The sequence below is a fragment of the Periophthalmus magnuspinnatus genome, chromosome 7, assembly GCF_009829125.3.
Source record: "Periophthalmus magnuspinnatus isolate fPerMag1 chromosome 7, fPerMag1.2.pri, whole genome shotgun sequence".
In the NCBI taxonomy this organism is placed as follows: Eukaryota; Metazoa; Chordata; class Actinopteri; order Gobiiformes; family Gobiidae; genus Periophthalmus; species Periophthalmus magnuspinnatus.
This window is the reverse complement of record NC_047132.1, coordinates 27,725,838-27,749,895: the sequence shown is the minus strand read 5'-3', so window position 1 is coordinate 27,749,895 and position 24,058 is coordinate 27,725,838. Positions and strand designations below refer to the sequence as shown.

The 24,058-nt window shown below is 43.0% G+C and overlaps 1 protein-coding gene across 5 annotated transcripts in view; it reads right to left on the bottom strand.

Moving 5' to 3' along the window:
- Positions 1 to 296: 296 nt before the first annotated feature.
- The window catches only part of rerea (arginine-glutamic acid dipeptide (RE) repeats a), a 98,236-nt gene continuing 74,474 nt past the window's right edge, over positions 297 to 24,058 (bottom strand). For 2 of the 5 annotated variants that reach the window (XM_055222792.1, XM_055222795.1), the window contains 12 exons: positions 18,779 to 18,859; positions 8,198 to 8,360; positions 8,018 to 8,110; positions 7,140 to 7,339; positions 6,737 to 6,895; positions 6,548 to 6,661; positions 5,108 to 6,420; positions 4,366 to 4,588; positions 3,568 to 4,288; positions 2,896 to 3,069; positions 2,397 to 2,577; positions 297 to 2,003 (listed from right to left, as the gene is read on the bottom strand). In XM_055222792.1, the coding sequence (XP_055078767.1) occupies positions 1,970 to 2,003; positions 2,397 to 2,577; positions 2,896 to 3,069; positions 3,568 to 4,288; positions 4,366 to 4,588; positions 5,108 to 6,420; positions 6,548 to 6,661; positions 6,737 to 6,895; positions 7,140 to 7,339; positions 8,018 to 8,110; positions 8,198 to 8,360; positions 18,779 to 18,859 (3,456 nt within the window). In that variant the 3' untranslated portion in view covers positions 297 to 1,969. Of the gene's footprint in view, positions 2,004 to 2,396; positions 2,578 to 2,895; positions 3,073 to 3,567; positions 4,289 to 4,365; positions 4,589 to 5,107; positions 6,421 to 6,547; positions 6,662 to 6,736; positions 6,896 to 7,139; positions 7,340 to 8,017; positions 8,111 to 8,197; positions 8,361 to 18,778; positions 18,860 to 24,058 lie in introns of all 5 variants that reach the window. The other 3 variants (XM_055222793.1, XM_055222794.1, XM_055222791.1) reach the window with 2 other exon arrangements.

Below are 24,058 nucleotides of genomic sequence, written 5' to 3'. Positions count from 1 at the left end.
GAATACTAACAGCTCGTGGTCCCTTTACGCATTGGAATTAACAAAGGCAAATTGAAACTTATTTTATACAATGTTTAGTACAAAGCATTTTAATCATACTCAAAATGATCCTGCAGTGGAGTATTAAAAGGACTTTGTTTTATCCCCGTGTGAACCTCGTCTATTGTATGTGTGAATAAGCAGAGCGTAATAAGATGTTTACTCTGATATTGGATTATTGCGTTGCAGCTGCTGAGGATTTTGAGTCTGTAAACACAAGACGCAAACCAAATCAGGAAAGATGACATATCTGCGTGTTGTGGTGTAACTTAGTTTATTTTAATTCCACAAATTTTTCAAAAAAATTACAAAATACTCAAATGGAGAACACAGGACTCACAATTTTTCTTATTATTTCTACTTTTTGTTTACATTGTGTCATCCCATGGCGACTACTCATATGTACAATAAGCTTCAAGATACCAGTATATATATAAATCTTAGCAGTCAGAATTGTACATTCTGCTATTGCCGCTTTGAAACAAGAAGCTAAACCATTGACAACACTTAACATCGAAGGGCTTTTGGAGACACAAAAGTCAAAATGCGAGGAAGATGAGGAGAGATGGCCAGACAGAGGAACTTGAAGACGTTTTGGATTGATAAAAAAATAAACTTAAAAAAGGCTAAAAATCTTTCAAAGCAAACGTATAGTGCTCCAAAGGGAAGATATGGTCACTTCTTCATTTGGTTTAAAATAATAAAAAAGAGCCACAGTTTTCTAAAAATGTCCATGACAGGCAAAAACAGTCTTAGTGCATGAACAAACGTCATGGCTACAGATAAAATGTGCACTGTATGACGACAACACTACTCGTAACAGTCAAGTGGCACACGGACGCGCCCTCCCATCACTGAAAAGGGCTGCGAGTATCCCGAAGGAAACCAAGGCAAATGATAGTGACAAACACACAAGCACATGTAGTTGTTTTGACCCCAGTATGTCCTGTAGGGGTCACAACTGCCCCCCTCCTGCTAGTGTCACAGTGAACGTTGTACAGTCGAGAGGGGGCATACGATTGAAATGAGACATAGCCATTCATCCACACGTTAAAACAATCCTCAAAACAGGCTCCTTGTGTATCAGAAGATAAAAACAGGTCCAGATTTTTATAAACAATATCTGTTTAGATGAATATTTAAAATTATTCAAATCTCGGTAAAGAAAAAAAAAAGTGAAAGAAGTACTCTTGTCAAACACTGATAAAATGTTGAATTATGTCGATCCCAAGCAGAATATTCAGTGCAAACTTTTAAAATGGCTTCGGTGTGCGAGCCAAGGCGACACTTGGGCCACCTCTTCAAGTGTATAAATGAGTAACACATTGGGTAAAAGCAGGAGGTGCATGAGAAGGGCGAGATGGGACAGTTTTACAAAGTGGGACTAACTAACACAGTGAAGTCTGCTGCTCAGAAACTGCTCGTATAATGCCATGGTGCTCCCCTCTGAAACAAAGGGATAATGCTTCAAAAACAAGTATCAGAAACGACCGAGTTTGGAGTCCACACCTAGGAATAATAATAATTATAATAATTATATGTTTATATATACTATTTACAGACTCAAAAACGCCATGCGGTAGCTTTTCTTAAAATTATGAAAAACCTCCAACGATGTATTAAAATAAATGTTGAATTTAAGATAGCACTTTTTCCAACCTAATCGGTCTTTTTTGTTGATAAGCACAGTGTCTTGTTCTAGCACCTAATAAAAATAAAAAACTAATAAGTTGGGAAGCTTGTCATGCAGGTATTGAGGACGTTGTCACTACTGGCTACCAAAGAAAGTCTTGGAAAATCAAAGTAAAAAAAGTTCTGGGTTGAACAAAAAAAAAGTTGTCAGATGATCCACTTGGTCTTTTCTGTTTGAAGAAACTGTTCAGTAACAACTTCCTGTGTCCTGCACCTGTTCACGCCTCCCACAAGAGGGCTACAGCTGTTTATCGCTCTCCTTCTTTAGCCGGCTGCAACACAAGCAAGAAAATAAAATAAATTAGTTTCAAACAAACAAGCAGACCAGACTGGCTTTGCTATGCTTAATAACACCTAAAGTAATTGCCCCTTAGAACTGCACCTTATTCACAGATTAGTCAAATTTAGACCTGATATAGTCTGGGTTTAGATCAGGTGATACTTGGAAAACCAGCTTTTATCTTTGGTGTTAAGAGCCAATGATATTAGGCTAAGGAGTGGTGGAAATAGTATCGTAGTTAAAAAAAAAAAAATCAGAACAAGGCATTTCTTTCTATAAATAGTAGTGTAATAACAACATGTAAACAAAATGTAGATATATAAAGTTGTAATGTGTGCTAAACTAAAGGTGTGACATATATTTGAAAAGCGCACTTCAGTGGTACCTGTAGTAGTCCTCCTGTCCGGGCAGAGGGCCTCCGTGCATGTGGTGGTGCCCGTGGAGCCACTGCTGCTCCATAGCTAACCGCTGGAGCTCGGCTGACTGGGCGTGCATGGCCTGTAGCTGGTGGGCTGCCGACATGGGAGGGGGCAGGCCACCGGGCAGGTCCCGAGGGTAAGGCGTACCTGGAAGAGCCCGAGTGTCAGAGAAGACTGCATGGGGCGGGGGCAGGAACTAGAATTAGTGCATCTATCCACATATATTGAAGCTGATCATTTATTTGAACTCCCAAAATCAGCATCTTGTCCAATTCATGGGTTTCGTCTTACTGTTATATGGACAATTTTGCCAATCAAAAAGATGTAATATTTAGTTTGAAATTGTTAATCACTATGGCAACTGATTTTTCATCATTCAGAAAACCCCCGCCTAGACATTTAACCATATGTTACATTTACAAAGTCACTAGTGTCACTTGTATTGATGTTTAGTTGGAAACTCACCGAAGACGGGGTGTCGCAGCATCTCGTGTTCGTGTGGTGGTTGTCCGAGCAGGGGGTTGGGGATGGCTCCGGGAGGGTACGGGAAGCGCGCCAAGTGAGGCCCAGCTGCCAGAGGGTCCACGGCCAGCGGATGGGCCCCCGAGCCTGCAGGACACACAAGACATTCACCACCACCTTCTGAAGGTCAGAGTCTTAGGATCAAGGTACACGTAAAAACAGACAGTACATCACAGTCAACAAGACTCCAGGCATACACTAAAACACAGCTTCACTGGGTTTAGTCCCCAGGTCTATTACATTACATTTTTACATTTCATATCATATTTTCATAAGTATTTTATCAGAATACAATGCTAAGTTGGTAATTAATGCTTAAAATCATTATGTTTTAGCTTAGAAAACATTTTACCAATATCATTCAACAAACATTCACACAGACATTACATGAATCATGAGTCATGCATCATTTTAGAACATATTTTAGAACACATCTAGTCAAATGTTATTCTATCACATTTTAAAAAGACATATTTTTTATGAATATCAGTAATATCAGTGTAGTAGCTACCCATTTGGGTGATGTGTGAAATGTGTCTTATTATTAACAGAAATGTATTAATCTGACTTAGCACTTAGTCACAGTACAGTGATGTGTGCAGGGCTGTCTCTCACCTTGGTGCAGTGGGTCTTGCTGGTGCAGGTGCAGATGAGAGTGGATGTGTGAGTGCTGGTGATGATGTGGCGTCACGTTGAACATCTGTAGCCGGGCGATGGGGTCGTTGGCGACAGAGGCCATCCTCTCGGCATGGAGCCTCTCCGCCGCCAGCCTTTCGGGGTAGGTCATCTCCGGCCGCAGCTGGGGCCCGGCCAGAGCCAGCCGCTCGCGCTCTAATGGATTGAGTCCAGGGTGGAAGGAGGCGAAGGGGTGAGGGCCAGCCATAGGAGGCAATGAGATGGCGCCGTGTCGTGCAAAGTGCTCCATGGGGTTAGTGGAGGGGTGCAGTGTGTCCATTTCAGGAGGTTTGACCTCAAAGCCTGGCTTCATTCTCTCCCTCAGCTCCCTCTCCCGGATCTCCCTCTCTCTGATCTCCCGCTCCCGCAGTTCACGTTCACGCATGGCGGGGTCAGCGTTGTACAGGCCGGGCATGTGATAGGCCAACAGTGGGTCTGCAGGGTTGAGTGACATGAAGAAGGGGTGGTTTCTGTTAGTGGGGGACATGACGTGGGGGCGTGCGTACTCGCTGAGGGTGCGCAGGGCAGGGGTGTCAGGCCCAATGTATGGAGGCACAGCTGCAATGGTTGTGGGCGGCCCGTCAAACGGTGGTCGCATGTGCGCGGGTCCTGCCATAGGAGGCTCTCCCATTCTTCCCTCATGAGAGGAGCTGGAGGCTTTCTGCAGGCACAGATTCAATGTTTAGTTCAGTAAAAGAAAACATTTAGTCGAGGTAAACAGAGGCTAAACAAACTCACCGCAGCTCGCTCAGCCTCCTTCTCTCTCTCCCGTTCTCGCTCTCTCTCTTTCTCCCGCTCGCGTTCCCGCTCCTTCTCTTCACGTGCCTTCTGCTCAGCTTCACGCTTGGCCTTCTCCTGAGCCTCCTCTCTCTTTTTGGCCAGTTTTGACATGGGCAGAGGAGTGAAGTAGAAGTCTGTTCTGGCACAGGAGTTGTACCCTCTGTCCAGGTGCTTATAGAACCTACAGCCACAAAAAACAACAACATTTAGTACAGGTCCTATATTATGCAAAATTGACTTCTCATTAACAAAATACCTATAGTTGTGTTTTGTTTCATTCACACACGTTTGTGTAACCCTTTATTATTAGTCTGCCTTCATCTCCAAAGCTTAAATGCTCTGTTTCACCTTATGATGTCAATATAGTTTTCAGCAGAGACTGGCAATTCCAGGACCAAAATTATCCAAGTGATTCTAATGAAGGTGTACGGATATTAAAAACACAATGGAGCACACATGACATGACAAGGTGGAGCAGAGTGCTTTCAGTTTGAGAGAAGAACACATCCTAAATATGCATGGTCTGTGTGTTAAAAATGTGTGAATGAAACAAAATGCAACTCCAGGTCTGTTTTTGATGAGGAAACAAAATTATAACATAGATCAGAAAATACTGTAATACTGGGCCCTTTAACTGTACTCACTGGCAAGGTTTTATTTGATACAAACAGAAACACTGAACTGTAAAATGCAAACGTACCGTGCAGACTGACTGGCATGGCTGGGCGTGTTGACCACAGTGGGCTCTGGGGAGGGACTTCTCTGGGGGGGTGGGGGGCTCTCTGGCTCCTCGGTTTCATCCAGAGGTTCCTCTTTGATGTGTACTGGTGGAATGGATGTTGTGGAGGGCGGACATGAGATGGAGGCGGGCAGCGGCATGGAGATAGAAGAGGAAGACGCAGAGGGAGGAGTCTGTAAGGCCGATATTGAGTTTGTGGAAGAAGGAGGACCGGCCGGAGGTAGGACTGCAGAGAAGGGATGGGATGGGAAGGGCGGCTGCGACGGGCCACTGGGATGAGGTGCTGCTGTGGAGGGTGGCAGAGGAGGGGCGGGTGGAGGAGGGTGGCTCTGTGACTGGGTGAGGACGGGCGGCTGGGCGGGGGGCGCCTGGAGCTGCTGACCTTGAGGCATGAGCTGTAGCGGAGGGGGGTGTGTGGGCGGAGGGTGGTGTGTGGACAGAGAGCTGAGGGGCTTGAGCGCTGGAGGAGGAGGCAGGTTTGAGGGCATCTGAGGGAAAGGGGCAGACGATACATGAGGTGGGTGTTTGTGACTCTGGGAGATGGGCGTGGTCGGAGGGGGCTTGATATGGGGCATGGACATGGGGGCAGGGGGCAGAGGCTGCTCTCTCGGGGGCTGCCCGCTGCTTTGCGAAGATGACTGTGATTGGACAGGAGGCGTATGCGGCCTTTGCTGTGATTGGCTGGAGATTGGAGGGGGTGGGACCTGAGACTGTGCCACGGGGAAGCCCTGGGGGGGCATTGAGTGAGGGTGAGGCATGTGTGAGGGTCCAGCCTGCAGTGGATGTGCCAAGGGGGGCCCGTGATGTGGGCTTGGTAATGACGGAGGAGGGCCAGAGGGGCCTGAGGGCGGAGCCTGAGACAGAGGAGAGTGAGGAGAAGGAAGCCGTTGAGGGTGCAGTGCAGCTCCTGATTGTATGAGAGAAATGGGGCTGGCCTGTGGTGCAGGCTGTGGAGGTAGAGAGGCGGGTGCTGCAGAGGGGGAGGCCTGAGCCGGCTGAGGGGCAGCAGGTGCATTTGGGGCAGGGGCAGAGGTGGAAGTGCTGGGCTGACACTGAATGACTGCTGGGTGCTGGTTCTGCAGGTGCTGTTGGGCGGAGGAGTCAGAGTCGCTCTCGTTGTCCCGGGGGCTGGGGATACTGGGCGACGAGCTGCGGTTGTCCTGGTCGATGTCTTTGGGGTCACTACTGAGCTCCTCATTCACGCTGCGCCCATCTGAGCTCTCACCTTCTCCTTCGCCCTCACACTCTGAGGGAGAGTCGGGCCTGTTCAACTCCTGTGGGAAAGACAGACATGCTCAGGCCTGGAAATTCTCACATAACATTCTAAGATAAGTTTTAAGCCCATATCAGACTTATAAATGATATTCTCACATAATTTCACAATGTCTAAAACATTCTTACTTGTGTCTTGGACTTTTTGGCATTGGCCCTTTCTGGTTCTTCTGTGTCTGACGCTCCCTTTTCTCTAGGCCTCTTGGCACTCTTCATGGGAGAAGGAGCCTCCTCCTTAATCTTCTGCACAGTCACAATAGCAGACCAATTAATTTGTATCAACACAAGACGGTTAGTACATGAGACACTGTGCAGTACCTTGCTGGGTTTCTTCATGTCTGTCTTACTATCTGTGCTATCAGTACTAGCTGCACTGGGTGAGGTCCGACCACTGGAGCGCAGGTCCTCGTTCGTTGGAGAGGCTCTGCCATCAGGACTGGCTGTCTGCTTCTTACGACCACTGCGTAGCGTCGACATCTGTAAGCACAAAACATCGATAATGACGCACTGTTATATTCACAGTTGTCTCAATTACAGACCCTCATCCTATTTTTTCCCCATCAAAATATCAGCACAGCGGCACAATAACAGTATAAATATTTGGCTAAACTGCATCTGTAGCTGATGCTAAGTGCAATGTCTTTGACGTTCAGACCATTTCTCCTGGGACATGTCAGTGCCTACAGATGGAGAAGGTGAAAATAGAGCAGGAGTCTCTCACCGAGCCGCGGTTCCTTCGGGTCCTCATGCTATGCTTCCCGCTGAGTCCATCCTCTTCCTCTTTCACAGGTTTGAACATAAACGGGGGAGGGTCCACAGGCTTCTCGATGGGGGGCAGATCACCGTACTTCTTGAAGTGAATGCGGCAGTCTGTACACAGTAAGATGTTCTCCCGTCCCCCGTGGTGCCAGTCTTTGGAGGCTGAGGAAAGTCATTTACACTTGTGAATAAACAGCCTCTTAAAATGCCGCACAAAACAAATACCATTGAAGCTAAAATCACAGTCATGAGATGTATGTTAAAGTAATGTGCCAATGTCTAAGCACTTGCAGTGTTTTGTAAGGCATTCATTCAGACTTAACTATTAACTACTGTGCCATTTAGACAGGTTTTGGCCGTGAAAATTATGATTTCTAGGTAACAGTTATGGAATTACCTCAACATATGTCATAAGTACCACTCCTTCTCATGTACAACCAGGAAGTAAAATTATAAACTTAAGAACTAAAAAAATACTGGGGAAGACTTCCAGCTGTAAAATCTTAAATATGTTTCAGTGATAAGAGTAGTTTAACCTGGCATATGTACTTTAAATATTCATGACACTATGTTTACACTGTCAGTCTCACATGTGGATTAACAGCACAGTGTTGTAGTTATTAGCCAGCCCTGATGGCAGAAGCCTCTGTCAGATGGAGCCTGCACTGGGGGCCAGCTGTGTGAGGGAGCAGAGGATAATGAGGGAGAGAGAGTGAGCTGTTCATGTCTGGTTTGATCAAATTAGTCCTGACATGTTCTGATGCCCATCTGTCACACAGGCCTGCTCCCCAGCACAAGAATAACACAGCTCTGTTTATGAGAGGGGTAAATGACTCTTACTGGTAGAGAAACAGTGACGGCAAGCGTAGCCCTTCAGTTCCTGTTCGCTGTCTTCACTGTCAAAGTCATCCTCGCTGGCAGAGCTGAGGTCCACTGGAGGAGAGAGAAAAGCCTTTACTCACATTGGACTGTCAGGTCTCCCTGCTCCTTCAGGAGGTCAGATGCACTAGATTTACGTACAAAACTCGCTGGAGGGAGGCCGAGAGGGAGTGTTGACAGGAGTGGAGGCAGTGCGTGTCTTGATGCGGCGGAAGACAGGCTGACGGCGATGTCTGCGATGAGCTCGACAACTGGCAGCTTCAGGCGTCTTCTTCCAATAATAGTAGAACGTGATTAGCTCTCCCTGGAAAACACACATTCATTCACCGTTAAACAAAATGGACAATAAGTCAGACTAAATGACTGTCCACAAAGAGGGCCAGGGAGCGGTCAGTCCATGCCAGGTTTTGGATGTGCCCGGGCATGTTTGTGCTGCGGCCACGTCTGTCCCAGGATTAGGCGAGGAGGCTGCTGAATGCATGGATATTAGGATCAGTGCAATGGAGGCAGCCTGGGTGGCAGCAGCTTGAATAGGAACAAAAGGACATGTCAGCCGGAGCTTTGACGCTACAAATAGGGAGTGAAATGGCTCCTCGCCCCTTCACTGGAAGAGTCAATTGAACTTTAATCAAACATTTGGAGGGTGTGCTCGCCAGAGAGCGAGGCGGATAAATCCAGTGTACAAAAGGCTGCAAGGAAATCAATACCCAACTGAAACATTAACACATGTGATCATGGATCAGAAAGCACTTTGCCTGCGCTGCCTCTGCATATTAGCTCCATTTTCCTCACCGCACATAATACGGAGCCTTTAAAATTGGTGACAGGAGTCAACCACAATTATGTCGTTTCCTGTTCAGCGCTGGCTCTTTGCACCTCTCTGTGAACTCTCATTTGTCAGAGCCACATTCCTGCTCTCCAGCACATTCATACAGATGTGACGCGATCGTTGGGAGCTCTAAGTCACCTGTAATCTTAAAGACTCAGAGGGCACACGCACACCACTGAAGTCTGTTAAACTGCTGTTACATAAAGCCTCAGGTTTAATGGATATTGATCGTTTTTCTTCTTGGCTTCAGCTGAGAAACGTGACATAAATTAGTGAGCGCTCACCTCTCACAAACACATTAATGGCATTTAAGTAACAACTTAACATCTTCCATCAGGCTGCAGCAAAACAAACAAAGGCAGGGAATAAGTTAATGAGAGAACACACTTTTTAGATTAGGACAAAGATAAAAATAGGAGTTACTCCTTTTCAAATTACAGCTCCCAGCTAAATATAATTTGTGTCAGTAAAAGAGAATTTTAAGACTAATAACTCCTTGTCAACTTCTTAGAGTGAAGTAAAGGCTGCCCTTTATTCACCCAAACAAGCCTGACATAAAAAATAAGTCACTCTCAATCATTACCCTGCTCCACTCAATGGGCTTACACCAGTTTAATGACATCTGCCTTTATACAGCACTTAAGGGAAATTCGTATCTACTTCCGCTTTAGGACTTTATCAGCCAAAGAAAATTCACTGCTCCAGAAAACCTTCAGTTTCAAGACAAATGAAGGTGCTTTTTGGAGTTGTGGAAAATCCATTGGTGATTTGGAAAAGAGTCCCGGTCTCACAGCTTGAGGCAGGAGCAGAGGACTTGTGCAGATGAACACACATCTGGAGGAGTAGATTCCGCATGGCTAAAAGAGCGTCAGCAAAGGGAACCAGCAGGACTTCGCCAAAATACAAAAACATACCAGGATTAAGAGCAATGATCCATAATGTAATAGTGACAAATGATTATAAACGCAAAACCAGGGCTAAGGTATGGCAAGTCCAAGCCCAGTCTTACAGCAAACTTGTTGATTTGTTGAGCAAACTGAACTAACAATAGGAAACTGTGCGTCTGCTAATCCCAAATATAAAGGTATCATGTTAAATGTTTGGTAGATCACTAGAAAAATGCATTTAGAGAAACTCCAAAATGAATGTTTTTGACGAATAGGAAAATCCATCACATTTGGTCAATTGAAGTAGAAAAACTAAGCACATATTTGTTTGGATATGGAAAAATTCCCCTGATTTCTGTTTAAGTCCACAGTCAAACAGTCTAATTATTACAGTCCTACTTAAAACAAACCGTTATATTGCCATGTGCCTGTACAACCACTTGAGCTGTAAACTTTCAGCTCACTTTGTCTGCCCCTCCCTCTCCACTCTGCCCCAACGGTCAGACAAGAGGGCGCAGGTGCTAGCAGGGGGAAGGCGGACGTCCCGAGGAGAAATCTAATTGAAATGTGAGGATCAGAAGTATGGAGCGGAGTAGAGAGCCCGCTGTATAATGACTCCTCACGGCGGGCATGACAACCACACGCTCTACACAACAGCTTGGCAGACTCCGAAAGGTCACTCTGCCTCTCCATCACTTACACTGTGTCAAGTGGCATTATATTAGGCTGCCAGTAATGAAAATGTTAAGTTGAAGGTTTTGAATGGCAATTAACAGGTGCATGTGATGGGTGGAGTGAGCTGAGACAAAAACAGCTTGAGGATTACAGACAGAATATAGCATGTATTCATCACCTTATCACATTTTGTTATTCTTATGAGTGCACTGTGTAACTTTTCTGGTTGAGGGTCCAGCACCTGCTTGTCTCCACGGAGATGTTTTTGCTTTTCCTGAAATGTTTTACAGTGTGACTTGGCTATAACCTGTGGGTGAGTGGATCTTACTGCTCTACCAATGATGTTTTATGTCGAGAGTGAATACAAAAGAGATATGTTATAATCATTTTACAGTGGAACATTACAGGAAATGCCATGACCCCCCACCAGAAAAGTTACATAATGCAAATTTAAGGGGTCTGTGTCAATATCTATGAACCTTAGCCACAAATTTTAAATCACCAATTGAACAAAGAGTTCTATTTGAACATGTCTAAAGGGTTTGTAAAAAAACATGGTCTGAGGGTACGGATGTTTGTCAGCAAAAGAAATACGGATATTTATAGTTGAGAAAAAGGACATTGAGTTTGTTACTACGGGAGAAGAGGACACAGAAGATAAGGTCAGATGGAGGCTGACCATTCACTGCGGCATCCTCTGACATGGAAGGAGGATCACTGTGTATTGTATGAGGCATTTTGTCCCAGCCTATGAGACAAATTTAGTTCATCTAAAGGTACAATGAGAGTTCTGCATGTCCTGGATCACAATCTTTAGTTATTTGTCCAAAACACAATGTACCATCTGTCTCTATACTTGTGAGTACTTTCTGTTGTTCACCTACAAAAGACATTGAAGACGCCTGTTCTTTCCAAAGTACTCGACCAAATCAAAGAACAAACAGTGGAAAGAGTCCAAGTACGGCTCTGAGAAACCTGATAGAAATCGAGCTTGCTGCCGCCGCTGGCCTTAGAGCAATAATTTCACTAAATCATGGCCGTGTGTGTCGCCACTCCACTGAACATGAGATAGTGACAACATAAGCTGGTATTATAAGGACTTTTAAAATACCTCCATCTGCTGGAGCTTTCTGGCCGTTGGATTATCCGACGAGGAAAGGGCTTACCCTCCTATCAGGGCTCTCCAGGCGTCAACTACAGCCCCTGCCTCTTAACATGGTAACTATAAAGACTAACTAGGGGCTAAACGCATGTGCGGTTTGATGCTACGCTACGTTGGCTTCAATCAGACAAGCGACAAATTACACTCAAGCTTGTTGTCGGTAAGTTGTAATTGGGATAAATAGAGACTTGATATAAAAGCTTCACATATTTTCAGCACTTGTCCCTGCAGTTAAACATAACCAATAAAAAACACGGTATACAACTTAGTCATTTTGATGCATTCACTCAAACGTGAGCTACAGCTAAAGTTAGAGAAGAAACCCAACTGACACAGAATTACAGCCTATAAAATGAATGAAAGCATCTCGAGGGCTGCAACCACAAATGGTATAAATTACGCTGTGTTTACTTAAATACATAGCTTGCTTTATACAGTAAAACATGATGTATCCCAGATTAAAACGCACTTCCAAATATACAGAGAAACTGGTACTTGTTTGACATCTCTTGTTCAAATAGGCATATGAACTTGGAGGCTATAATTTTAATTAATTTGGTTGTCAATTCCATTTATCTATCTTTTCACCACAAATCAGTGATCTCATTTAGATTTGTACAAACACACCGAATGTTTGAATACAAATCGAGTCATGAAGACAGTATGATAATATCCGGTGAGAATTGCAGTGAATTATGAAGCATCCTGATTTATCCAGTGTAATTGGTTTAATCTGTGTTGATAAGGTTTTATCCCCTTTGCAACACAGTCTTGTACAGCTCAAAGCCGTATGTGAGTGTGTGCTGAGCTCGGGGGGTCCTGTGAGCATGGGTACGGGACAGGCCAGGGCTAAACTCTGTATTTACACCCTGTGTCCCAGCTCAGGCCTGCGCAGCACAGATGGTTTGTGTTTTTCTGGCAGATTTGTGACCGAGCCACAAAGGCCCCTGCTTTGACATGGAGCCAAGCGGTTACTGGAGAGAGGGTAAAGGAGTGCGTGCAGTGAGGAGGGGAGGAAGGTGAGAGCAAGAGGATAACAATAGACCATCAACCTGAAATTCTGTTGCAGTCCCTAATGACAAATACTTACTGCGTAATAGGGTCGCACGATCATGAAAACGTTTGTTGCGGAAAAGTTAATAAGAAACAAGAAATATACAGTACCAAAATTACCTTTCCCCAGAACAGATATATTGTAAAAGCAATTCTTGGGTCCAAATGAGACCACTGCGTGCTGTCTACATCTAACTCATCATTTTTCAAAAGCATTTTTATTGTCCGCGAAACCAGGAAGTTTCCAGGCTGGTGCGCTGTTAGCATACTAGTTGTTATTAGCAATACTGTGGCAACAAAACCCGCTACCTATAATCTCATCGTGGTGAATAATTATGATGGTAGAAATGCAAATATACCGAATAAGTCTAGACCACTGCAAACTATTTAAAATTAACTTTGGTGTTTTTCATATTTTAGGAAGCTTTAAATGTGCTCAATTTAAACTAAACTAAAAAAAAACACCAGTTAATACAGCATTAAGTCAATATAATTTGACATCCCACCCTAGAGTGTAAATAGAATCAGTGCAGATCTCCCGGGTCATTTACCGACACACACAGAGCAGGACCATGTGACCGAGGCTGCAGCTGATATGGAGTTGTGTAAACATCCATTAGTGCCGCGTGAACCTGCTCCTGCCTTTCCCCTCAGCTAGCCTCCTGCTTCCTGCTTCATTTCAGCAGTGACGGAGAGCACTTCTGTGAACTAAATCAAACCCAGGTTTAATTACGCATGTACTCGACCTCTGGCTGCATATTCTTCATCACACCACCGGGCGGATGGCACAGTGGATCATCCCACCAAGAGCTGCTTGACTTTTATATGAGATGCGCGCTTACCCAGAGTGTGGAGCAACTCTAAACATGGGTGCGGTTAAACAGGTCATTGGACGATTAAACGGAGTCGAACGCTGCGTATTTAGCAAAGCGCATTCTTTACATTGCTGTACAGCGGGTAGACTAAACAGAAAAATGGCAATAATTTTGTGGCTCAAAAATACGATTATGAAAAGAAATTCCAAAGCGAGTAACCAGCAAATGCTATAAACTAGAGATGAAATATACCTGTTATGTTGGGTAAACCTTTTAACAATGATTTTTATAGTTAATAGTGTACTGAAAAATTGCCCAAATATATAAAACATAAATACATAAAATAAACATTAATTTGAACGCTGCAAGTCCTTTTTACAGATCCTTTAGCAGTACATATAAGTTATAACTGAAATCTGCACTATTTCTGAAGGTTATGCCGTGAATAGGTATTAAATTGCTTTCGAGAGCAGTGTAATTCACTACATTTTATATATGAACACATTTTATTAACTTCTGCATGACTCTTGGAGGCCATTTTGCACTTCAAGGTTTTACGAGGTGAGCACCATAGATATCCGCCACATGTCGTCAATTCAAAAGACCGTCCTCCAAGCTCTGTGCACTGCCTTGAAGCTGACGACTCTGCCGGTGAATAGCGAAAGGCTGGTGGAGCAGGCAGAGGCAGTGAAAGGCGTCTCTTCCCTGCTGCGTTCGGTCTTTCTCTCTGTCTGAATAAGCTCCGCTCTCCCAGGTCAGAGATGCACACGCCCAAGCATCAGCACTTGTAGTTTCTCCTGCTCTAAGCGCTTTTGCCAATGAAAGCAGATTGGATGGCAACATTGGCTTTTTTCACTAGAGGGTCGATCCTGCATGTTTTGCTGATAAGCTGCTCCCCACTTTCCCTCCCATAACCACAGCGCAGACGAGTAAAGAACTCAATTACACTGGGAGCTATGGCGCTGCCGGCTCCATCTATTAGGCGGAGAGAAAAAACATATTTGCCTACACCCGCTAAATGGCCCGCGGTGTGCTACAAGAACATCAATACTCGCTGCTAATGCCCCCATCAGACGGCAGCATTTTACAAGCTTTAAACAAGTTGTATCGTTTACCTAACATGGATTTTGGCTGCCACTGGAGCGCCCCCTGCAGGTCAGAGTTAGTTTAATTAGAATTTGAATGAAAGTATTTATAATCACAGTCACTTCCCTGAGGAGCCGACGGGCCAGATTAGGACGTGAATTCAATTTGACGTTTGTTACAGCTTGAATCGGGGCAAACAGCTGCTGTGAGGTTGTGTTGGGAGCAGAAGACCCCTGTAGGCTGTCCCGTATCTGACAGGGGGCCGGGGGCAACAGGAGTGCTATAATAAATGAACTAAACTGACGGGTGAATCCTTAATTTATTTTACAATGAACCTATACACAAATGATTTAAATGCCAAAACTTTCTGTTACAAGTTATTTAACATGTGTTTTGTAAACTTTAAAGCAAGTCTATTATGCAAAATCGACCTTTCAGAGTTTTTAACCATGTTATAGTTTCCCCTCACCATTTACCAAGTTGTATTTGGAGTGATTCGTGCATGTTTGACCAATTTTGTATCACTTATTTTCATTCTTTCATTTCTCTGATCAATTCATTTGTTTTCACCGCTCTCTGCTCTGTATTCGTTCTCCAAGTTTAAGAGATGCGTAGGATTTGGCAGCGTTGCATAGTCATTTGTGTACAAATGAAAAAAAAAATCTACAGCTCGCTAGTGTGATGTGAAACTATTGATTAGAGGTGCAGACAACTTCACAGCTCTTTGGTGTGATCACGTTTGTGGTGACGTCTGCTTCCATTGGGCATCGCAGTTTTCTGCTTGTTTCTTTATTACCGGTAAATCGTTTTATATGAATATTGCAATTTAAAATGTCCAAATTATAACATAATGATCAACTATATAGCACACACAAGCACAAAATATGTTCTTTAAATCATATTTGGGATTTAAACTGATACAACCCCCCAAAAGCTTTCTGGTATTACGATAGAAACAAACTAAAGCAACAGCAGACATAGCCTCCAGGGAGAATTCTAAAATACAAAAGGCATATTGGGTTATTCACTTACAAATTGTTTTACATTGCTTCAGTGAATTTATTACATTTTGGGCAACTTCGAGTCGCTCTGTAAACCTTATTAACCATAAATAAACTGAAGGCTTCCAGGAAGGGGATAATGTAATAGCCTTTGACTAGCATAAAAATAAATAAATCAAGCTATTTCATTGCTTTATATAATGTCTTAGTCCAGCTCAAGGTACAGGCTGTTCCAGGGACATTTGCGCGCGTGTTTTTACTCAGCGATGCATATTTGATTTCAATAGCATTACAGAAGTGAAACAGGCTCAGAGGCAGCAGCCCGTTCAGTGACAGTAAAGTGCGGGTATGTAAATAGTGGATTTGAGTGTTCATCCAGGTCATTTGCAAGTTAACTGCTGGCTTGCATGACACCAGCACACTCAACCTACAATTTTCACGGTTGAATTTCACTTGGCTGATAGAAAAGAACAGGCTATGCAAGATTTTTCCCGCTGAATGTTTGTAAACAAATCTGATCTCAACCTTTATTCTCATTAGTGAGTATGAGTCTGATCCAAAACTAATTCTAGCTAAAAGTTCAAGTCAACAGTTTTGGTCATGATAACTTTTTGTGAGCTGTGGTTTTACATAGGAAGGGAAAGATTATATTGTATTGTCATTAGTCAAGCATTGACCAGTGTTTTTATCAACATATTTTCCATTATTCTCCCGTGGCAGCAGTGAGTTGTTGAGCAGGGGAAATGGTGGCTGCACAAACGGTTATAAGCCACACCCACTTCCCCTGAGGGCCTTTATGTGACTTTATATAAAGCATTCCCGAGTGCGACTGGGCTTGTTTACAGAGCCGGTGCTTAGCCTTGGCACAGCAGCGCTTCGGAAGGGGCAGGGCGGCTAATGGCAGCAAGAAGGGGGGAAGAGGGGGACAGGCAGTGGGACCTCATGAGTCCAGGACATAGACCTCAGGCTTTGTGCTGAGCTCAAGTTCAGCAGAGGAGAGGCAGCATCACAAGAGTTTGGTAAAAGTGGCACTGCTCTTTTTGGTCTTGGATTTGAGATGACACATTTCTTTTGTTCATTTTACGCAGTGTATTTATAAATAATAAAAATGCCAAATTAATTATTTTGATATTAGGAGGTGCACTATGTGACTTTTCTGCTGAAAGGTTGTCCAACTGTTTGTCTCCTTGAAGATTTTATTACTTTAGAATTTATGTGTGTGTATTTATTTCTCATAAACATTTAAAACATTCATTCTTACTGTGAGCGGGGTCTCCTCTCCACAAATCTGACCCGTAACATGGCCTTATAGTGTCACTTACTCGTCTCCATAGAGACAGATTACATTTACTGTGGATCATTCCAACCAAACTGATAACATTTATATGGTAACAAGCAGAAACGTTACATAGAACAACTTTATCTGTCAGTTCTTAAAATAGACCCTTTATCACAACTAACCAATTAAAATGCTAAACGATGAACAGCCCTTGAATAATTATAATAAAACTATATTATCCCCAGTCTTGGAACACAAAAGTAAGGTCAATCCTGCGCCGGGTTTATTCTTCTGCACATGAACACAAGGCTGTACACTGAGTCCACCTCCGCCTGTCCTGCCCGCCCCTCGCTCCAAGCATTTCCCTCTCTTTTCATATGTTTAAAGGGCAGTTTATTTTCCATTTGCAGGGGGAAAATTAATCTTTCTGTGCTCTGTGTGCTGGTGGCAGGCCCAGATCCTGGAGTAGGTCTATTACCTCCGCTGCTGCCAAATGGACTCCCCCCTCCAGGTTGAACCGCATTAATACCTCCTTTATAGCCAATCAGCCGGACAAGTCATACATTTCAAAAACCAGTAAAAATAATTGAGAGAAAGCTTTGTGGGGAAACTGTATTCACACTCTTTAATCTCTTATTCAAGGACTATAGATTGGTTCGGAGGAGTAAAGAATTGAGCACAAAGAGCTGGTGGTTTGGTGATCCAGACACAAAATGAGACGTGTTATGTAAAATGTGCCCGGGACTATGACAAACACCTTTGATTTAGCTTTGATGTCTGTGTCAAGCTCCGAATGGGCACATATTCAAGCAGGAGCAGCCTGGGGAAAGCGAAACGATCTCCACCAATCACAGGGCAGAATTATTTTAACGGAGCAGGCAGACTTGTGGACCTCTTTGGCGCAACACATACGACATGTTCCACTTTAATCCCACTAATATTCTGTTACTAATCTCTACCTTTTGGGGTCTGCCCTGTGGAGCTGCACAGACACTAAATATACTTTTACAGCCTGTGTCACTCTGATAAGGAACTACAACTGGTATTAGTGATGTTTTGGTTTATGATAACAGTGAAGGAGATGTGAATGTCATGTTTTATAAGTTCTATATGTTGAATGTGTTTACAAAAAAAACACCCTTGTGCATTTTATCAACCAAAGTGTCTTCTAAACTTTATATATAGGACCCACTGATTGTTTGTAAAGTGTAAGTTGCAGATGTCCTGAGTCAAAATAGGAAACTTAAAAATGATAAAATACTTCCTTAAAGTTGGTAATCATTGTTGATCTTTGACAATTTTGAGAAAACGGAACTAATTACTAATTGCACACACCCTAAACATGGAAACGGGCATAGAAGAAAACACTCCAAAGTGGGTCAAATATGGAAAACACTTAACCACTGAACAAACATTTGTGCAACAGGACTACTGGTAAAAAATAATCCAGATCGTGCAATAGTGTATTTTAAAGCTTAGTAAATCCTCTATAATCAAATACTTCATAATAATTTTAGTACTACATAAATTATATATAGTCTTCGAACATGTAAAAGCTTGAATACAGTGGTTTACGTCGCTGGATCCCATTACTGTGGCTTTAATAAAACGTGTGAACATCTGATGCTATAAACAGTTAAAGCATATTAAGTGCAAAGACGTTTGTTTACTACTAGTTTGTTTACAGCTAACAGTGGGTGCTAATTAGCGTCAAACATGCTACTCCGGCTTTCTGTGGCTAAAAAGTGATGCATTGGTCTTCCCTTTAAACATTTTTTTTTCTTTTTTTTTTTTTTAAGAAAGCCTACACTGAAGTAAACTGAGAGTTGAAGCAGCAACTTACAGCTCATCAATAAGGTCCTAGGTTCTGAATCAAAACGAGTTACAAACACAGGGCAGGTAAATGACAAAAGCAGTGATAATAATTTGACTTACCGTTTCTTTGTTGGGCAGGAGCTCCTTTCGGATCCTGAAGAAGTTTTTGCCAAACTGCCTCAATCCTTTAATGAACCGCTTCTGCAATTTCACCCACACACAGAGAGAGAAAAGCAAAGAGTTAGTATACTGAAATGACCGCATTAGGTAACTGTCTAGCACCACCACAAAAATAGTGTGATGATTTGCTTGTGGTCACAGAGGTTTGCCTATCTCAAAACCTCGGCTTTAAAAACTCGAGAGATAATGACAACTGACCTAAATAGTGAAAACCATGTCTTTTTAAGGACATGCAAAATACTCGTAAAAATGCTGAGAATCCAACAACATAAATACACCAGGGAAGCAGATTATCATGCTTTAATTATAGACGGGAACAGTCAGGAAAAGTACAAAGCAGAAGTTAAGCTGATGCCAAAGTCTAAAACCTTGTCTGTTTTGAACAAAATAAACCACATTTGTAAATTTATTAAGGATAATGAGATGCAAGACCAACATGAAATACTAAATAAGATAGGAGATAGGAGGTGATCTGCTCAGTGACAGATAGTTCGCCTTGCTCCAATCGTGCCCAGCCTGACATGAACTAAATGTGGACACTCAGCCCCAGTGCGAAATCAAAATCTCAACGATACAAACAGCTCCACATATTTGTCCTGCTTTAGCACCAAGCTCCGAGAGGCATGTTTAAAGTCCAAGCTAAAAACATTCAGAACCAGCCGAGCAAACAAACACATTTACTTTCTCGTCTCCAGAGCCGAGCCCCGATCCTCAACGCTCTCCAGCCAGCCAAGCGTTTCCACCAAGTAACTCCAAAAGCAAAAAGCAGTCTAAAGTCCTGAGCAAACGCGACGCTGATCCTTACATCCAACCGTGGGTAAGGAGGCAAAATAAAACTGCAAATCCATGACGTTCCCGAAGGTACATGGCTCTTTACGCTGTTATTTTTACAAGCAAGAAATAGCTTGTCACTCTCTGCTCCTCCACTACAAAGGGGAAGGCTTTACATGTGATCTTTCTGCAAGAGAGCCTCTGGTTCACGGCTGCCCGGAAAACCTGGAGCGGAGTCCACTGATCCATGGAAGCGTGAGGCATGCTGTTTATCCCTCACAACTAGAAGTGTACCGTAACAGCCAGCAGAGCACAAAAGCCAGGCCATGTCTTATTGTTAACGCAAAGCTAAAAACTGACCATTTTCTTGGGAGGCAAACACACAACTAGCTTGAATGCACTGAAAGCTCGGAGTACATAAACTGGACAAGCTGCCAAAGTGCGAGGGGAAGGCAGAGTTTGTGTGGGGAAAGAGGTTTTGGACATGGATGGAAAGAGACATGCAATAAGTAAAACCAGGCATGGACTTAAACTTGAAGGTTAGGAGAGCATTTTCCACATCATATACAGTGTGTTATGTAACCACTGATTGTTTACATACCCAGCTAAAACAGCAAATTTACTGGGGCAACAAAGCCAGCTCTAAAACACAAGCTTCTGAAATAATAACAGGCTAAAGAAGACAACAAAAGTGAATCACTGTCTTTATACTTGACATCAAAACGTTTTAAAGTTTAGGTGTAATTGTGAAATGCCCGAGTACAAAGTGGCTAAGAGTAGACTAAACGAAATTCCACAAAAAGTAAGATTAAAAGGTGCGTGTAAAGGGCTTGTTGAGACTGCGCCTTGAGTGACATGAAGCAGTTGATTTGCATTAATCAAAGTGCAATAGCTCAGTAGCCAGTAGATGGAGCCGTCAGCATCAGGAGCGCTCCCAATACACATACCATGTTCTACCGTTCCAGGGTCATTTAAACTGTCAGTCAAACTTTTGCATATATAACGCCGCTCTGTCACTGCACTGATTCATGGGTAAACAGGGGAGACTATTTGGCAGGTGCTGACTACTGTAAGTAAATACTACGGTGGATGTATTGCATTTAATAATAAGTGTGTGAATAAAGTCAGCTAAATATTTGAATAGCTGTGTTTGGAAAGTAGGATTAAATGCTAAGCCACTGCCTGAAAACATGAATATGATAGGCCTGCAGTGCGGAGTCAATCCTAATTTCATAGTCCAATTTTGTTTGCTAACTGTACTATTTACCCAGCCAGTCCATTCGTCTCTACACAGGAGCACGCTAGCCCCTCCCGCCCTGTACATGTGCCTCTACCCCCCTCTCATCCTCCTCCTTTAAGGCTCCATTTCAGCTGCCTGGGCTCACCGCTCTCCAGCCCAGCTAATAAATCATCCGCCAATCTGCTCCCTGAATCCTGCCCCTCGCTCTCCGATTGCTCCGGCCCGAGCGTTGCTAGGAAACGCAACCGGTGGAGGAGGGGCTGAGCGGGACGGCGAGATGGGAGGGGGGGGAAGATGGCGAGGGAAAAAAGGGGGGGTTGGGTGTTAGTGCTATACGAAATAGCCATGGCTGAGCAGAAACAACAGGCTTCTCTCCCTCTCTTTCTGCTGGCAATTCCCCGCCCAGAGTTTCCCCACAGCTGAACAGTGCACTATTGTAAGCGCATAAAAGACGACAAGGGGCAGAAAAATGATTCAATAGGCTTTTGTCATGTACTTGCGCACTTCCTGGAGTGGAGTTGATAATTAAAAGTTGTAAGGCTGCTTAGAAAACATACAAGTGTAGAGATCGGATCACGATGACAGAACACATTGTTGGGGGAAGAAATAATGAAGTATACAAATGACTATAATAACTTACTACTACGTATTCATTTCACAGCGCAAGTAACTGAGTTTAACTGAAGCCGAATGATGGATGCCATACGATACGATGAACTCATACAATTATCTTCCAGCTTGAACCATGAGTCATATTGTTTGTTTAATGTTTTAGGTTTAAAGCACTTTAAAGTTACTGTGTATTTAACAAAAAAGCAATGCACTATACAAGTTTCCTGGATGAGGGTTTGCCACCAGCTTGGAAATGTTACAGTTTTTCCTAAAATATTCTACAGCATGGGATTAATCTTAGACATCTCTGTTGAAATGAGCAGGTGCCCAAGTTACAGGTAATATCTATGGAGAGGCAAGCCCGAATCGCATGCCTGAATGAAACTGACAACAATCCAGGCAAAGTCTCCCCCACAAATGTTATAGTTACATATTTATTTTTTAACATTTAACAATATTAAATACAAGTTACTTTTGGCCATACTACAGTATTTAACTCTCGGCGTAAAGCAGAAAACATAATTCCCACTAAATGTCATTCTGTGAAAACACAAGTTCGACCCTGAGCACAAAAAGCCACTTTGACTCAATAAGGAGCCATTATAGTTGACGGGTTGTTAGAGGCTGACCTTTACAAGCCTGATGTGTTTAAACCTTGGACTGGGGGCACAATCGTCTCGCTATCCACCGCCCAAAACACTGCTGTCTGTGTACGATCAAGTCTACACTGATTCTGCAAAAAGGAATTACAACCGTCTGGAGAAGAGGGGCAACCGCACTGTCAGCCCACATCCTCTTCACGCACATTAGTACTAAAGATAAAACATGCATATGGAACTGTGAAAAATCAGCTGTAATCAATACAAGTCACTTTTGCAGTAGTCTTTGTTACTTCTTTCTCATGTAAAAGGTGACAGGAAATTCCAGCCCACGCCCATCCTGTCTGATATTTAGTTACCAAATAATGGCTAAAAGCATTACTGGCACGCCACCACAAAGCACTAAAATACTGTTGACATTAAATAAGCCCAATAGGTCAGTACACCCACTCTAAAAACTAAAACAAGAACTATGCAGCTTCTAAAACAACCAATATTGTTGTTATTACTACAGAGGCCATTATTACAACGATAATCATTTTTAAATAAGTCAGGACTAAACATGGGAAATCAGCGTTTCAGTTTTATGCTGTTAAAACATGTCATACTAAAGATGTGAGACAGGCCTCTACTTTGACAAGTTCAAGCTCAAAACTGTTCTGTTTAGCCGTGCGTATGACTGAAAGGTTTTTATTCTGCGCTTTTCTCTTTTAATGTTTTTTAATGATGATTATTTCTGTTTTGATTTGCTTGTATGGTAATTTTAATGTCTTTCTTGTTCTGTAAAGCACTTTGAATTACTTTGTGTACAAATTGTGCTATACAAATAAACTAGTCTTGCCCAAATATGCCATGTAGTGTCTTAAAAAGCTAATAGGCTACTCTCTTCTATTATCACTAAATAACCCGAAAAGTACTGCAACTAAACTAACTACTATTACCATGACCGGTTACCATTTCCAGTTTCATGCCATGTTAAATGAATTGCCAAACTCCAGCGAAAAGAAGTGGGGAGCCATGTTGTGTGCAAACAATGGTGTTTTTGGATTTGTGTGTTCCACTGAGGGGCCACTACTTTCCCCTCTTTTCCCTCCTTCCACCCCTCCCATGTTGGGGCTGTCGGCTGCCTGCTCTGGTCATCCATCAGTGGGGGACAGAGCGAGAGATAAGGCCTGGTGCAGAGCTGGTGGCCCCTCGGCAGGCATAGATCAGCCTGTGTGCCTCTGACATGGAGACACACTGCAGACCACCGCTCCACATTGTTTATATGGCACCTCCTGTTGGCCAATGTATGATTAGCAGCAGTTATTTAACAATGAGGATGACAGCGGAGTCGACTGAGGACATTCATTCTTTAGAATATGCCTGAGTGGATTCTGTTACAATGAGACAAGACATGAGATTACAGAACATGAAAAAGAAATCTCATGTAAAAATGAAAAATGAAAAATACAACTGCTAGATAGGCCCATTAAAAGTCATTTCATCATGTCTTTGTGTATTTAAAGTCTATTAATACAGCATTACAGCAATATATGATCAATAAATTATGCATATTATGCTGCTAAACTCAGCTAAAATAAATTTTAGCTGAAAGAACTGACTGCAGTGTCAAGTAACTCATTTCATAATATTGATTTTATAACTAAAGAAAACTATTTGGAATGTTATTAATACTGACAAGTAATTCTCTGTATAAAAATGTAATTTGGTAACGTTGCCCCACACTGTAATTATGGAAAATCCCTTTTATTAAAAATTTAGAAGTACGTGTAAACTTAGCCCAGTATGTACAGCTACCAGTGAAGGCTTTTCATAGCACTGCATCCTGTCATCAAATTGCATCTAGAGGCCATTTATTTTGTACATAAATCATATCAAGTGATATTAGTACATTTCCTCACTAAGGCCCAGTTTATTGGACACAAAAGCAGCAGCTGCCAGGCCTTTTAGCTGTAAACGCTGTGTTCTAGGTTGAAAGCTCAAGTCATCACAGAT